The sequence below is a fragment of the Lactuca serriola genome, chromosome 1, assembly GCF_051521515.1.
Source record: "Lactuca serriola cultivar US96UC23 chromosome 1, Lser_US96UC23_V15, whole genome shotgun sequence".
NCBI classification, from domain to species: domain Eukaryota; kingdom Viridiplantae; phylum Streptophyta; class Magnoliopsida; order Asterales; family Asteraceae; genus Lactuca; species Lactuca serriola.
Genome location: NC_136408.1, coordinates 129,872,236 through 129,890,531, shown reverse-complemented (window position 1 = coordinate 129,890,531; position 18,296 = coordinate 129,872,236). Strand labels below are relative to the sequence as shown.

The following is an 18,296-nucleotide window of genomic DNA, read 5'->3' as shown; positions in this document are numbered from 1 at the left end:
AATTCATGAGAATAACATTGAACATCCGAGTAAATTACAAGCTCATTAAAACCTTATGTAGGAACAACACAAAGAATTTGGGTAATGATTTCATCTTCTATCTTATTCCTTCTTCTCTTTTGAAACCTAAAAGTGAACCTCTAGCAATCCTAACTAATGAAGATCCGATGTCAGTCTTGGGTCCGAGATGTGTAATGGTACGAGATAAGCCTTTTATACGAGATGGAGTTAAAGTATGAAGTTGAGAAATGTTCCGAGAAGATGAATCGAAGATCCGAGATGATTAGTCTGGCCAAACATTTATTGTTGTTGCCTTTTTCAGTGATGCAAGGTTACATAGGACTTAGTCTCTTTTTTTATTTGGACAATCAGAATGTCAGAAGTAGTGTAATTGTCGAGTCCTTTGTATGTTTAACAGTTTCTTCGTTGTACCTCTTCTCCAATATATGGAGTGGTTGAATGACATGAACAGAAGAGATTGTTGCACCAAAGATTGCTATATTATCATTCACTTCACTTTCATTTTTCTCTCAATCAAACACTTCCAAAACATTCTTCTTGTTCATTTATTGTCTTTACCTTGATTATACTCATAGTTCTTCATTTATTACTTGTGTACTTTGTTGATTTCTCACTTCAAATCTCGACTGGTTCTACCATACTTGACTGGAATATATAATTACAAACATACATTAATCTTAAGCATTAACTTAAGGTTTGAGTTTTCAAACCTTGTCCCTATACACCATCTCTTTGTTTTCACAATTGGTATCAGAGCTTGAGTGGTTGTCCTTTGAATCCAAAAGATCAGATTATAATTGAATCGAAATTACCTTGGTATTTCAGTCATTTCTGTGTTTAGGATAAAAGTTCTTATATATACCACTTTTGCTCAAGATATCTTAACTCCAATGGTTGCTTCTAATTCTCAATAAATGTATTCAATTAAAAGAGAAAATAGTGAGGGCTGCCCTAAACGTGCGCCAATGCTAGCTGTTGATGATTATGATCACTAGAAAAATAGAATGGAAAGGCTTTTACTGGGTAAAGAAAAAGGTGAAGTTATCTGGAGATCTGTTAAAGAAGGTCCACATGTTCCTGCGCGAACAACTGTTAGAGATGATGTTGCAACTCCCATAGGCCAAGAAGAGCTACGTCCAGCTCCACTCACTGTTGATGATATCGAAAACCTACAAGCAGATGAGGTTGCCTTTTTAGAAATGGTGTTTGGTGTTCCACCTTCTCTCTTTGAACACATTAAGTTGTCTAAGTCAGCCAAAGAGATTTGGGACACACTTCAGGATCTGTTTGAGGGCTCAGAGAACATGAAAGACAAGATTCTGACTTTTGTTGTCAACGAGTTTGATACTCTCACAACAACTCCTGGTGAATCAATCGCCTCAGATTCCAACCGTTACCGAATCGTTGTCAACAACATGACTGCTCATGGGATTTTCCGAACTCCTCTAGAGTACAATCTCAAATTCATAAATAGTCTTGGTAAAGGAAGGACAAATGTAAAATCATGCCTTCAGAGTAATGGATCCCTAAAGAAGCTAAAACTTTACCAGCTGTTTGATGAACTCCAAGGTCACGAGTCAAATGTTGCATAAACATTGAGGGAACTCTATAGAGGCCTTTTAGCTCTTTATAGTTCTTTCGAACCTCCTGTTTCGAACCCATCCACCTTGGATCCTTTCAAAAATATCATCCCACCTGTTCAACCCTCACCAACAACTTTAATCTCTCCAACCAACTTTGACTATTTATTGAATGGTGATCTTCATCTAGAAGCAATGGACTCTAAACTCCGCTTCCAACAGGATTTTGCTTTGCTCTCAATGAAATACAAGCGTCCCTTTACCTCCACTCACAAGCCATATCACAAGCATTTCCATGCCCCTCACCAAACCAATCCTCAACCTTTTAAAAAATCTTCAGAGAACCCACCAGCCAACAAACCTAACATCTATACTCCCAATCACACCTCAAAATCTTCACAGAATCTTAAAGTCAGACAAATCCAATATTGTTTTTCACAAATATGGTCATGAAAACCATTATGCCAAAGATTGCTTAGGTGATATCCCTCCAAAACAAAAAATCAAGGATTCAGTTTACTATGCACTTCGAGCTTAAGAGATGGCAAAAAATGAAAACGCATTTGTTACCACTATAACAAGAGATATGGAAGGATATTGGACTTCTGGAGACGATGATGATGTGAGTATTGGCAAAAACATGTGGCTTATGGAAAGATAGACAATTGAATGTGATGAAGGGTACTGATCATCTGGGTCAGAGGAAGATGATGATGATGTTGAACTAAACTATTGCTACATGGCTACCAATGATCCACCTAGTAGAAGCATCGTCCAATAGATAAAATCTATGATTAATTATAATAATTTTGACTTATCTCTCTGTGAACCTTAACTAACCCTGACCCAAACAGATATGAATACCATCTACAAAGCCAATGAGTCTACAATAGAAGCCAGTCAGAAGATCGATAATGAATTGAGTCGTCTTAGGTTACGTTCCGAGGAAAAAAGTTAAAAATATAGTCTTTAGAACGTGATCCTATAATGTCAAAAGATGAATGTATCATTCTCAAAGACAAATGTGAAATCACTTATTTTGAAAGAAATGTTTTAATTTCTGATAACAAACGTCTCAATGCTAAAAAAAAGATACTTTGCATAATTCCATTGACATTCTTGAAGCAAATGAATGGATGAATCACAATTTTCTTCATCCTTGGTCAAAAGCACCTTGTCTCAGAAGAGATTTTCTGAAACCAATTGCTCTCCCCTTGAAGGATTTACAAAAATTTACATTTATGGGAGACGTTCTAAACCCCAAATATCCAGACACCCTTGTCTCTCCCTTGTCACTCCTTCTTGAGACCTCTCACCAATTTGCATCTCTGATTTCTGAGTTTCAGGTTATAGTCATCAAGTGTCCCGATTTCACGCCCCTTCTGCCTCTTACAAACCTGGACCTGAATCGGACTTTGGAATCCCACTCAAGCATTTCAAACACTATAGTTCAAGTTTCAAACCACAGTCCTCCTAACAACTGTGTTGGTGAGGAAATTATTTTGGAGTCAACTGGACCTGATACTGTAGAGTTCATTTGGGCGTCTTTAGATAATGACCCTGATGATTCATCTTATTCATGTGTTTCTGACTCGCAAGTGATTTCGAAAATAAAGCTTGTGTAGATTGAACATGTATTTAACAATCCATATGTAGGTTAAACCTCTAAATCATCTTGCAAATCAAAAAAGTAACCAGTGTTGAATAGGAAATATGTTGTCGACCCTAAGGTAGAAACCAAGAATGCTCTCAAAAAGGAAATTAGGTCTAGACAAAATTCCTTATTCCTTGAAAACTTCAAAAAGAGCGTATTCCCGGACTGCTAATCCTTCGAATGGGAGTCGTAACACCTTTATACCTATTAAGATTCTCGAAATACCGTCCAATCCTACCATTCCGGTAGAACAATAGAACATCGTCAAAATCACTCAATAAAAGCCTACTGTAGTTACTCAATCGGTCAGAACCAACTCTCCTCGGATCAATTCATCTGCTTTTATAGAAAAATCTGATGGTACGATTTTTAAACCTCAACAACTTTCAAAACCAGCTATATCACCCAACAAAGAACAAATTTTTAAAAAAACTGGTTCTCAAAAATCCTCAAACAAAATCTTGTTTGGAAAGTATAAAATCTCAATCATGAGACTGCCACTTTGAGAGATATAGTAATTCCCACCACTTTGGAAGTTGTTATTCTGAAAAAAGATGTTCTGAAACGACATGTCATTGAGTACCATTTTTGAATAGATGAGAAAACCATGGCTTTGTGTTTGTTTCCAAAAGGATCTCGAAATAAAACCTCTAAAACGTCTGTTGTTCATAAGTCATAGCCTCAATCCAAAGCCCGTGTCGCTGTCCCAAAACCTTACTCAGAGCCTAAAAACTCCACAACTCACTAATTTTGCAGGTACTCTATGCTTTGGAGCATGAAGCAATATGGTATATTGATAGTGCTTGCTCCATGCACATGATGGGGCAGAAGGATTTTCTGCCCCATCACAAACTTTCACCAAATGTTGGCTACATGACATATGGAAACTACTCCAACTCTCAGATCATGGGTTATGGCATTCTTACAAATGGAAACTTCTTCATTTCGAACGTGGCATATGTAGCTGATCTGAAGCATAATATTATAAGTGTGGCTCAACTCACTTATGCAAATCGTCGAGCTGAGTTTTGCAAGAAACACAGCTATGTCATGACACAAGACCGGAAGGAATGTTTAATCAAGTCAAAACGCCATCAGAAAATGTATCCTCTAGACATCAACATGATTATTGGTAAGCCTCAGCTCCTTTTACTCTCTAAAGCAATTCCTGATGTCAGTTGGTTATGGCATAGAAGGCTTGTTCATTTAAACTTTAGATATATGAATGATCTTCTTTTCGGTGAAATAGTAAGAGGTTTGCCACTCCTCAAGTTCAGAAATGATCATTTGTGTTGCATGTCAGTGTGGAAAGCAGTCGAAGAAGGGTCATCCTATCATTATTGAAAAATATATCTCTGAGCCATTAGAACTTTTGCACATTGACCTATGTGGACCCTTAACAGTAGAGAGTCTACATCACAAAAAAAACATTCTTGTGATTGTGGATGATTTTACTAGGTTCACCTGGGTTATCTTCCTTAGGCTCAAATAAGAAACAACCTCAGAACTAATCAGTTTTATCAAAGGAATTGAAGTTCGCGTCAAATTTCCCGTCAGAAGAATTCGGAGTGATAATCATTCGGAGTTCACAAATACAACCTTTGAGAAATTCCTATCTGAGAAAGGTATTGATCACAACTTCTCTACTCCTTACACCGCACAAGAAAACGGTGTAGTAGATGACTTCCTGAACACATGCTTTCTAGAATACCATCCAACTCCATTCACTTGAAACAACACATGGAGTCCTCGATTATATATAGTCCTACACAGTCTGTCCTAGTCTCCATTGAGCCTATCTCGGATGTGGCCAATCGTATTCCAACTAAAGTAACCAAAGACCCAAGGCCAAAAATAGAACCAAAGTCGGTTCTTCCTCTCAACAAGAAGGAACCAAAGACATTCTGGCTGAGTTTGGCCATTCTCTAACTCCTCTTGGCCACTCTTACGGAGCAGCCTTCTAGAGAAACACCTCAAATCAATCTCATCTCAGATGATCCTCCCAATTCTCCTCACCGTAATGCCCTCCACCCATATCTAGATGAAGAAAGGTCAGACGTTTACATGTTTGATGATGCCAGTGCCGCGATTGCTGCTCCTCCATTGCTTTCCCCTCATCACTTTCAGTCAAAGCCATCCTCTTCAAAACCTGTTTATGATTTTGGACTCTTATCCTCCTCTTTGGAACCTATTGATGAAGAGATCAAGATTGATAATCAATCCCAAGTGCATCTTGGAGGTGAAACAAAATCTACTCCTCTGAAACATGATCAAACAACAACAACAACACATCATGGCCCCTCCAAATAACCAGTGAATCAAGAAGAAAATCAAACCAATTCTCAGAACTCCACCTCTGACACAGGATCATCAATTAGTAATCATATTGATCCCTTTGTCTTGTTGTAACTCCGATACCATATCTCAGATACAACCAAGATTGATGACAAGGTTTCTGTTTTAGACTCCAAGTTTGATGCTATTTTGCTTTTCTATGTCCTCAGCTACAAAGTCCGGACCATCCACTGCTAAAAGAAACCCCAACTCGATCAACTTATTTCCCTCCGACAGAAGTATATTGATGAGGAAGTTGAAAAGAAGTAAATTGGTCAAACAGACCCACGTCCGCCACGAGAAGAAAATTCAGAGACTTGAGAATGAGATCTGGAAGAAAGATGAAATGAACTTGATTATGCAACAAGTTCTTCTCAAGATCCTTAGGGCCTGCTGGAACATTGTGGATGTACCAAATAACAAATTCGATGATATGGTCCCGATTCTTGGAAAACACTTCGATCACCTGAAAGCTCAGACTCCCACAGTTGAAGCCTATGATGCCTTAACTTTGCAAATAAATACAAGCTTTCAAAAGGTTTTCGACCGATTCTTGGAGCTTAAGGAGTCTTCAATGCTTACACCGGTTGCCGGGTCATCCATTTCAAGAGGAGGAAAAGGGCCTAGCAGGCGAAGCCAATCCATCCCTTGGAAGCTGGTCTCGGAGTTCAAACTCTGAGATGAAGATTCTGATGATGGTTCTTTGCAAGTTCTTACAGGTATTCCAATCAATGATGATGATGATGATGAAGGAAAGTACATCACCTATGCCATTATAAGAATTCTAGCTCCAAGGAAGTTTCTTGCCAAAGTGTTATCCGAGGAAGAGCAACGAATATGGTCTGTAGTATCATGGCCATCATCCTTAGCTGATGTATTTCAAAGAAGCCGTGAAGAGGCTAAGGGAAAAACCAAGTTAACGGTTGATGCCTTCCGAGACTCCCAATCAATGTTGCCTCTCATTCCCTCACCCAAGATAATTTCCATTGATGAAGGCTCTCCTATTCGGATGCTTGATGATATTCCTGAAGATCCCTTGACTTCCTCTCCTCTGAAAATCTCTATTCATGAAAACATGCAACACATCCTCTTTATCCTCAACAAACAACAAGATAAGGGAAAGAAACCCATCTCGGAAGTTCACATCTCCGAACCTCCTGTCAAACCAAAAGCAGGTTAGTCTCAGGTCGAAATAGATCAAGCCATCAAAGAAAGCATCAGAATCCAAGCACTCAAAGACAACTCTATTTTGATGCTACGACTTTCCCCTCTATGTAGAGAAGGAATATTACATGATGTGGATATAGTGCCATTTATGTATTATGATCTTCCAAATCAAGATTCAGACCAGATTGATCTACCCATCTCTCCTTTTGGCAGATCCTACATAAAGTTTTCTCCTCTCCATCCATAGGATAATGCTCAAATGATCGTCTGGAAAGGAAGAGAACGCCTGAAGACTTCTTACTTCAAGAACACACTTCCCCAAAAAGAAGTATGGTTTCGGAAGAGAATAACCAAGATCTCTGGGTTTGGAAGAAAAGTTATGAGCAATATCGACTTGAATTGTATGTTGTATCGTCTCTGTAGTATTCGAAACAAACAAGCAAAACTTATCATCTCAGACGCTGACTTTCCATCAATCAATCCCAACGACATCCTGACAATAGTTTCTCATTTCAGAAGCCACGATAACGACGATCTCAGCATCGGAGCTTACCATGTTGCATTGATTTTTCCGAAAGACTATGTCACGGAGTTCTGTCTATACGACTTTGAACTGGCTCATCTGTTCAGAACCGAAGACTTCTTAGCAAAGATTGAGTTTAAGCTTCTAGAAGCTGAAATATTGGCAGGAGGGACAATTGATGAACCGATGCTAGGATATGTATATCTACAAAAGAAGACAAACAAGGACTTTTTTCGTGTCCTTGACAAGCATTTGGTTCCTACCAAAGCCTGCTGGAAGTTCATCAATCATGCATCAAAGTTAGAAGCTCCCGAGCATGTGAATGAGAAATTCATAACTCAGCGGTAATGGTACTGTGAAGTCAGAGAATGGTTGTACCAGGCATATGTGTTTATCAAGGATGACTCGAACTAAGTTGATTGGATTGCTAAGTTCACTTAGGGGAGATTGTTGGAACCTGAAAATGAACCTCCAGCAATCATAACTAATGAAGATTTGATGTCAGTCTTAGGTCTGAGATGTGGAATGGTACGAGATAAGTCTTTTGTACGAGATGGAGTTAAAGCCCTAAGTTGATAAATGTTCCAATAAGATGAATCGAAGATCCGAGATGATTAGTCTGTTCAAACATCTATTGTTCTTTTCTTTTTCAGTGATGCAAAGTTACGTAGGACTTAATCTCTTTTGTGTATTAGGACAATCAAAATTTTAGAAGTAGTGTAATTGTCCAGTCCTTTGTATGTTTCACAGTTTGTTCATTGTACCTCTTCCCATATATATATGGAGTGTTTGAATGACATGAACAGAACGGATTGTTTCTCCAAAGATAGTTATATTCTCATTTACTTCACTTTCATTTTTCTCTCAATCAAACTCTTTCAAAACATTCTTCTTGTTCATTTATTGTCTTTACCTTTATTATAATCATAGTTCTTCATTTATTACTTGAGCACTTTGTTGATTTCTCAATTCAAGTCTTGACTAGTTCTACCATACTTGACTAGAATATATAATTACAAGCAGACATTAATCTTAAGCATTAACTCAAGGTTTCAGTTTCCAAACCTTGTCCCTACGCACCATATCTTTGTTCTCACATTCTCTCATGATAAGTTTCGACCAAACAATTATGCAAAACTTTATGATTAGCATGATTAAGAGGATAACCAATCATCTTTCCACATTCATCTTTTTTCACCATAAGAAATGAGTGAATAGTGTTTAAGATACCCGGTAACCAAAGAATAGAGAAGTTCTTCAAAATTTTATGAATATATGTGATGTCACACCCCCAAACCAGAATGGCGGAAACATTCGAGGGTGGATGACTTCACGTAGTATCACAACAATTGAATATTGTAAAGAAAGTAACACAACCATCATATATATAATGAAAACGTATATTGTTGCGTTATACATATTAGCAAAAGAATATTACAATATGATGATATAAATGTTTAATAATAACGTCTTTAGCGTTCCTTCTTCAAAAGCTGGTAGTTACCTGTATTACTGATTCCCTGAGAAATACAAGTGGTTTCGAAAAAGTGTCAACAATTAAGTTGGTGAGTCCATAAGTGTTTTGCATTGAAAAGTATGTCCTTTTGGTAGTAAATCGATGAACGAGGTTTTCAGAAAATCCAATATTTTATATAAATGGTTTGAAAAGTTCCTAGAATTGGAGTGCGTTACTGTGTTTCATACTTGAATAATAATGATAAACTTTGTGCTAAAGATAATGTGGAAAAACTGAATGCATATATGAATCTTGTAAATCAAACTTGTTTTTATACTTTTTATGTGAGTTTTATAACCATACTATTGACACTGATTGCCTGTAACAACATTCTTCAGGTGTTGTAGTGTTATGACATTTGTCACCCCAGACCTGCCGGTCTAACTATAGCTAATAGTTTAGGTGCGGGGTTGTCAATCCCTTATAGATCTATACACAAGTATCATGCTCTCCCTCCAAGAGATTTTGGTATATAATACAGGACTTGAAATGCATACATAAGAGTACGTTGAAGTTTGAATATCTCACATTGCTTGGTATAAATAGATTTACGATAAGAAATACTTTACTTCATTTGAGAGTATTTCGTTTTTCAAGATGTATATGTAAAAATGTATGTTATACTTGCTAACTATACTCATTATAGTTTCTTAGAAAGTATGTTTTCATTTAGTAAAAATAACTTGGTGATATATTAGCCCTTAAACATAAAGATGTTTGTATCGATACTCTATAAGATAGATATTACATTTACGTTTATAAAATGATACTTTGACTTGTAATGTACTTGTATTTCCCCCCTAAAACATGAAAAGAATTGAAAAGTAGGGGTATGAACTCACTCGTTTGGTTTGAAGAGAGAGAGAGGCTAGAGTTGAGCAGAACTTCGACCGCGGAAAGTTGCGCCTTCGGGCTCTTCGGGGGTCTCGGTAGCGTAGATCTTTCGTCGGGGGCTCGGGTACGGAAACCGAGGGCGTCGGGATGGTCTCTGAAGCTTGAAAGTATGTGAGAGTGACTGAGAGTTTGAGAAAGTGTGCAAAAATCCGTGGCTCAAACTTTCTATTTATAGGCTGGAGGATCCGCGTACGCGGGGCATACTACCGGCGTACGCAGGGCGTACTCGGTACGCGGGGCGTAGAAATGCGTCACAGCTTACGACTCCGGTCTAGCTAAGCGTAGAGTTGCAGCCGATGGGACTCGACTCTGGGTCTAGTACGCGGGGCGTAATTTTGGATTACGCAGGGCGTAATCTAGTCTTCCATCTTCTAAATTCTGTAACTTTCGCGTACGGGCTCCGTTTTTCACGTTCTTTATATCCACGCGTAGGTGAGATTATGCTCTACAACTTTCATTTAGACTCCATCGGCTAGTTTTGAATTTATTTTTAGTGATATATTTTTAATAGGCCGGGACTACTAAAGCCCGTTAAAAATTTATAGTTTCTTTATTCGACATCGGTTTTCGTTTGTCTTTTTATAATTTTATTACTATTGTGGAGATCTTCAACTTCCGTTTAGGTGGCGATAGCTAAATAACACTCAATCTTCAATGCGAGTTTTTAGCCCTCTACTACTGTTAACGAACTCTACATCTTTTGTTTAGATACTTAAGGCAAAAATGCATTTTATTGAAATTTCACTTTTTACGTTAAATAGCGTTTTAACGGTGTGTCGTAAGTATACGATTGGTTATAATTTCCTCAATATAACCCGGTTTTGAACGTTCTTTACGTTTTTGGAAACCTTGACATGATATCTAATATTTGATGCATCCCAACTTAGATATTTGAACACTTTATTTTAGAGGTTAATTTAGTTGATTCCCAATAGTTTTCGTTGTATTTGACTTTTTGAGCGTCACACTGTTTTTGGAAAAATATCGGGTTGTCACATGTGACCTCTTTCCGGTACAAACCGGTTTTCATAAACTGTTTCTTCCATTTCAAATCCAAAAATAAAAAGATCACCAAGAACATGAATATTTCTAGAGAGAGAGAGTGAATTTGAAAGAAATATCTAAAAAGAGAAAGCAAAATTCCTAAAGAGAACAAAAAAAAAGAAAAATTGATCAAAATTATGAAGACAGAAAGTGATTTTGATATGAATTCTAGAGAGAGAAAGCGAAAATCACATCAATTCTAAAGAGGGAAAAAAAATTTTGGATCATGATCAAAGAATAATTCGATTTCTAGAATAAAAAATACTCTAAGAAATGAAGAACTTACAACAATTTGTGATTCACCAAATCAAGTTGTCATTATGGATCAAATTCTTGAAGCTTTTAAGCACAATTCAAGAAAACCCGCTTTGATACCAACTGTAGTGATCTAATTATAATGACTAATGTGGAAATGTAAATATTAAGTGAATCATTCAACCATGACGACAACAAAGAGTAAATAAATCAGTTTAAGCTCCATTGGAATAATAAGATATTATAAAGTGGGTAATGTAAATTCTCTCACTAGACTAATCTCAACCCATTACACATCTAAAGAGGGTAAGCCACATCCAAAGAGAACTTTGCACCCTAACACTTACAATTGTAGTTATAGATTTATATAATTAGGAGTTTGTTGTGTTAAGGTATCTAAACTCATAACTAAATAGATACAAACTTGGAAATAGAAGCAAAGTCCTTTTAGGTAGCCCTTATAACGAAAGATAGCAAGAAATTATATTAGGATAGAAAGAGAGAGAAATGATTTGTTAACATATTATCTGATTAATACACTAACTGGAAATAGATACTTGATCTGTTAAGTTGTTATGTAATTAATAAAATGAGATGAGATCATTAGTTAAACAATTTATTTGTTAATTGATAAGTTAATGAGAAATCAATAAGAATTAATTAATTGTAAATTAGAAATACTCTTGTAGGGTTTCAAAGCACTCCATGGATGATGGCAATGGGCCCCTTTGATGAATTGTAGGTTAAAAGCTCAAGACTTGTCTTTTCCCTATAAATAGCCATGTATTATTCATTATTAAGGTTAAGAGTGAGGCAAAATGTAGCCGCCACGGAGTGAGGTTTCTTATGTAGTGTTAGATTCTTTAGTCTATGCTTAAAGTGTAATTCATTCCTCATGTTTTCAATAAATCGAGTGATCATTCGACATAATCTTCATATTTGTGTTTATTCTTATTTTCCTCATCTTGTTCATCAAATATCAATTAGGGTTTTAATCCCAACAAGTGGTATCAGAGCGGGTCTTTGAATATCTATTGATTTTTGAAGTATCGGTTCTTAGTTTGATGATTTTCTGCACAAGTTATTGAAGATTATTGGTGTTTTGGCGACTTGGAATCAAGCTTTCTATTCAAGCAACGGTTCGTGGAAAATTATGTGTTTTGTTACTGTTCATATGGTATTTTCTTTGATCTGATATGTGTTTCCGTTCTTATTTTATGATTAGATCTGTTCATCAATTCATTCCAATATCTATATCAATTCTATTATTCTGATCTGGTCCAAATATTTGGTTTTTTACTATTCATGATCCATTACCTTTAGCCCATTTTTTCGTCCATTGTTCGTATGTTTTTGAGTCGACCAATATTGATTTTTGTTCATCTATTTAGCGTTCCTTGAAATCGTTTATCTCAAATCGTCTCATCTGTAATCTGTATTTGTTACATCTTGAAATCGTTAGTTCTTCTATTCTTGAGTCGATTTTTTTAACGATATTGTAATCAAAATCGATTTTGATCGTATTACTTGATTTTGTGTTCGTACTGAATCAATATGCTCATTCATCGTATGACAATTTTGTTTATTGATTATATCGATTCTATGAAGTTAAAGACGAATTGGAGACTCAATGATTTAAGTTTTTTTGAGTTACCAACATATGTTGCGAATCAAGAATACAAATAATGCAGTGTGATGAACCAATGGATATGAAGATGTATTTAAATTGAATGAGGCCTTTGATCTAAAATTGATTTAAAGAGAATGAATTTGTGTCTGTCAAGTATTATGTTCAGATGAAGGGTTTTACAATCGGGTTTGGAATCTAACTGAATTGATTTAAGGTTGTTCTTGGTGGTCAATGCAAAAGTCAATATTGGGATTGAATCTTGATTGAATGAGTTAAGTACGAACTGTTGGTCAAAATTGAAAAGTCAAATTCGATGTGAAAGTCCTAACGTGCGAATGAATGAAATCCAAATCATAACTCCATCAGGGTGAACAAGGGTGAAAGACTTACATACGAACGTATGAAATCGAAGTGATTTGAGGGGATGTTCTTACAAGTCAAACCTGAAAGTTAAATTAGTTTGATCAACCTCACCTGCGAACGTTCGTTTACTGTGATTTCACAAACAAACTTGTGAATGGATTCGTTTTTGTGGAGATTCGCTTTGGGTGTGTAATAGACGGATACGGAACGAAAGGTTGGCCTTTTGATTCGCATCGTGATGCTCGGAAGTCGGAACGAACTTGGATTCGTGTTCCTGTCGGCTCTCAATATGAAACGAAACTATACTCAGATTCGTTCTGTTTTTACTAGGAAACGGTGGAATCGATTAGTATCGATACTTTGGCTTTCGTCTACGAATATTCATAATGAGTTGTTCCAGTAGTTCATTTAATAAGGGGTAATGTGGAGAAGAAAGCATATGTTTCAATTTTGGTCCCTGCAACTTCAGGGATTTGACTGTTCTAGTCCATGAATTTTTCGTAACTTGGAATTTTTGAATTATATTCAGAAATTGTTACAAATAAAGGGGAATATTGATGCAGAATTACCATTCCAGCCCCTGTCTTTCAGCTAGTGACAGTTTTTGTCGAATATTGAGAAAAGATTACAAATTTTAGAGCTGGTGAACAGTTTTGAATTCTTTAATGCACATATTTTTTCGAGAACAGAAAAATAAAGATTTCATCAAGTCTTGGCGGTTCGGAAAGTCGTTTTTCGTGATAACGTCAAATTTTCACGACTTTTACGGATTTTATACTTCGTTGTGTATATCATTTTGTCACGAGGGAGCACGATAAGTTTTTATCATTCAAGATCATTCTCATGACCATTTGAAGGGTTTATAATCACGTTTTTTTATTATAAATCGGGGGAGAATTTGGTATGGCCATTCGAAATTGGATTGTGATTTTTCAAATTGAAGATTTTTTATAAAGCTTGTGGTAGAATTATGAAGGTAGCTTTTATAGTTGAAGTTCTTCATCGAGCTCTACTAAAGCTTTTACAGAGAAGTATCCTTTACAGCAGAAGTTCTTTATCGAGCTCTGCTAAGGACTTGTTATATCTCTGACTTCTAGTATTTTCTCGATCAAGTAGCATTATGAATCTTAAAGTTTGGGTTGTTACATGATATTTTCTGATGGCTTATATCATTAGCTTATTTGAAGATCATTGTGACTTGGAGGGGGGGCTCTTCAAAGACAAGAAGTGATTCGGTTTCTTTGTTCTGAGATGGGTTTTTATGGCGGGCTTGGTTTTCATGAAGATTTTTTTGGGATTACTTCGAAAATGAAGTTTAAAGACATTACTTCAGTGCTTGATTTATATATCCTAGAGCCCGTGTTTGAAGACTATTGAAGAATCAAGATTCATGGATTTCTTCATCTATTCCTCGTTGCAAGATCTTTTTATTCGCTAGATGCTTGTTTCGGAAGTTAAAGCATTGTCATTCATTCCATACTTTGAGGGGAATATTGTAGGGTTTCAAAGCACTCCATGGATGATGGCAATGGGCCCCTTTGATGAATTGTAGGTTAAAAGGCCAAGACTTGTGTTTTCCTTATAAATATCCATGTATTATTCATTATTAGGGTTAAGAGTGAGGCAAAATGTAGCCGCCACGATGTGAGGTTTCTTATGTAGTGTTAGATTCTTTAGTCTATGCTTAAAGTGTAATTCATTCCTCATGTTTTCAATAAATCGAGTGATCATTTGACATAATCTTCATATTTGTGTTTATTCTTATTTTCCAGATCTTGTTCATCAAATCTCAATTAGGGTTTTAATCCCAACAACTCTGAAATTAATTTGGGATTAAATGGAATTAATTAAAGGTAACTATAATTGTATAATAGTTGAACAAAAGATGCAATGCTAGAACAATCCATAGTATGGATGGTTTTGGCTTGATTCCTAGGGTTTTTAGAAGCCTCCTGGATGCAAATAAAGAAATTATATGAATTGAGATTATATGTATTATTTAATGAATTTAAATTTGGCTTTGCCTTCAAGTTACCTCAATAGAAAACAGGAAGCTAAGACCAACAAATTCAGTCATACCTTTACCTACAAGCTTAGAAACGAAATTTATATCCCTCTCCTGTCTCATCTCTTCTTTCTAGATTTTTTATGGGTTTGGGTACAAACCATTGGATGCACTAAGTTCTTGGTGCCTGCTTTCTGAAGACCAATAAGGAAAGGAATAAGATATGTTTGTTACAATAAATCTAAGGTATGTAAAACCTAATCCATCTTGTATTTTTCGAAATACTTATGGTCTATTAGGGTTCTTACTGTTCATTCTTTATTTCTATCAATTAGAGTAAACATAAATCCAAGTTGGTTGCATGAATGTGACAACCGTTAATTTCTATTCGAGTCAAAGTCAAACAAAGTCCACAAGTCAAACCGGTCATCTCAGCTAACCCTTGTATACTAGGGTTTACATTATGTAATTATTGTTCAACTTGCTATTTTAATAAAAAGTAATCACTTGGAAAGATCGTATGTTTAGGATTCTTGAACCCTAATTGGGGTAAGTGATGTAGCAAAACGATAAACCACTATCGCATACCCTTCGGGGGTGTGTAAGATCCTTAAACATGGCTTAACGGGGTTTGCGAACCTTGCATTACAAAGCCAAACTCTCAAGAAGGTCACAAAAGAAGTCTCTCCTAATCTCTTTCACTCTATCTCTCTACTAAAAATCTCTCCCAAATCTCTCTCAAATCTTCCTTTAACTTTTTATAATCATTCGGGTCATCCCGACCCTTAACTTAGCCAAAAACTATGCAAAACAGGGGGTTTACGCGAAAATCATCCTTACAGGGCCGAACCTTCTTAGAGCTGAAACCCTAAGAAGCGAAACCCACAAGGACCAAAACTCTGATGAGGAATCGAAGCCAAAGCAGGAGAACCGAAACTGCTGGGAACCGAAACTGCCCGCGAGCCGAACCCAAAGGTCCCTTCGGACCAAACCTGACTTTCGCTTTCGCTTCCTTCCCGGTCTCGCCTTCGCTCGTTTTCCTCTCGCCTGCGAACCTCCTCTCGGCTCTCACCCCAACCGAACCTACCTTCAGTTCCCACCTCATGAAGACCGAACCTTCGGCCCTGAATCCAAATTTCCGAAATTTCGCATCTTTTTCCCAGTTTTCGACAACGACTTCGTTTTAGGCCCGTTTTTCATGATTTTAACGCGGGATTTTCACCCAATCTAATATTTTATCATATGGGACCCTATATTTCTATAATCTAATCACATTTTGTTGGGTCAAAAATATGGTTTATACTTTGATTTTCTAGGAAAATATATATTTTTGTAATTTTGTGGTTGTGTATGGCTGCACATGTGTGTGCGGCCGCACACCCTGTGTACAGTCGCACATGCGTGTGCAGTTGTACACTCGTGTGCTGCTAGTGGCCCATGTCTCATATATATAGGGTGAGGAGTGTATGGCCACAAGAGAGTGAAAGGAGAGGAGCATGTTCTAGAGAGAAGAATAGTGTGTGTGTGTGTGAGAATCTATTGTAAGCAGCATCATTCATATTATTGAATACATCATTAGATTCATCTTAATTCTTCTTCTCCTTCTCTTCTATTTGATCTGACAGCATCCAATTGATTGGGATTCCGCACCATCAATTGGATCGGATTGATACACAAGCAATTTGGGGACTTACAATTGCTATCAGAGCCATTTCAGTATCAATTGAAGCATTTTAGAGTGTGAGGTTGCAAAATTTTATTGTTTTTGAAGTGCATTTGTAACTTTTGATCAAGGAATTGTTGTTTGTCACTGTTTTCAATAGTTTGAAATCAAAATTCAATCAAAAATCTGAGATTTTTGTGTATGCGGTTGAAACATTGAAGGTGTGCGGCTCGAACGTGTGCGACTCGGACGAGGTCGACTTGGAGGACGGCTCGGTGGCTTACTCATATGCGCATTCATTAAAAAAAATTGAAGCAAAGTTGAGGTTGCCGGGGATCAAACCCGGGACCTCCGGTTAATCAACACAGCACCTTACCAACTCGGCTAGCAAGCCTTTTGTGTCATCCCTTCGAAATTTTAAATTTAACATGTTCTTTTTAGTTCCTAATTTCGAAAATTGGCACTTTTAACCCCAAAAATCAATTTCTTTTATTTTTAAATTCCATTTTCATCCAAAAAAATTTAGTTTTTAATTTTAGACTTTATTTTTAACTTTTGATCTTAAAATTTTGCTTTTGACTTTCAAATTTGACCTTTGACTTTTTCGTTTAACTTTTAAATTTTCACATTTAGCTTTTCGGTTTGACTTTTGAGTTTGACTTTTTAAATTTTACTTTTAAGGTTGACTTTCTCGGGTTTTAAGTCAAAGGGCAATTAAAAAAAATAATGAGTTCTTCAAATATCAAGGTTAAAAGAGGTAAATGAATCTGGTTGCTATCCATCTTGTGTTAAAACTATTAAATTTTTACGAGAATCAATAGATCTAATCAAGAGAGAGAATAAGGACTTAAAATACGAACGATACACAATTCGGAAGGATCAAAAACCTCTAAAAGCACAACTAGAAGCAAAAATTAAAGACTTTAAGAAGCTTCAGGAAGAGTACAGCAACAAGTGTGAAAATTACGATCACATTAAACCCAAACTTGCTGTTGTAACTGAAGAACTTGACACTTTGAACATTAAGTGTGGAAAAACAGATATTAGTTTCAAAAATTACACTGCATCAAGTAAGACAGTCGAGTCCTTATTTGAAAACCAATTAAAATTCAAAGATAATCCAAACAAGGGTTTAGGGTATGATTGTGTTCCTCCACCTTTCAATCATAACTACACATTCATCCCTATGACACAGGAAGAAATTGACAAGGAGGCACATCTCCAATATGGGAAACATGTCGCGGTTGTGCCAGAAAAGGATGAAGTGAATGTTTCTAATGATTCTGTTACATGTTCAGGTAAAGTAGCAGAAGATGAGAACAAGGAGAAAACTATTGAACAATCCAATGACTCCTTGAACTCTAAATATGTTGCTTCGAAATCAGTTGCTTCTGATCAACCTGCTGTTGAGAAATACAGGCCTCCAAATCAAGCGAAGCCGATGGCTTGCTGTAAGTGTGCATGTGGGAACAACCAGAGACAAGGCAAGGATACGCCACTAGGGGCAGGAAGAAACAACTCCACAGTGAAGAAAAAGACATGTTTTCACTGTGGAACACCTGGACACATTGCCAGAAATTGTCCAAATCGCGCATACGTTCCCTATTACGCACATGGCTTGTAGAAAACACCAAGAGGGAGATACCG

The 18,296-nt window shown here is 36.6% G+C and overlaps 1 protein-coding gene across 1 annotated transcript; it reads left to right on the top strand.

Moving 5' to 3' along the window:
- The first annotated feature begins 2,142 nt into the window (after positions 1-2,142).
- LOC145061547 (uncharacterized) lies at positions 2,143-4,599 on the top strand. Its single transcript, XM_079009061.1, has 2 exons — positions 2,143-2,223; positions 4,012-4,599. The coding sequence occupies exons 1-2, from the start codon at positions 2,143-2,145 to the stop codon at positions 4,597-4,599; spliced, it is 669 nt and encodes a 222-aa protein (XP_078865187.1).
- Positions 4,600-18,296: the final 13,697 nt, after the last annotated feature.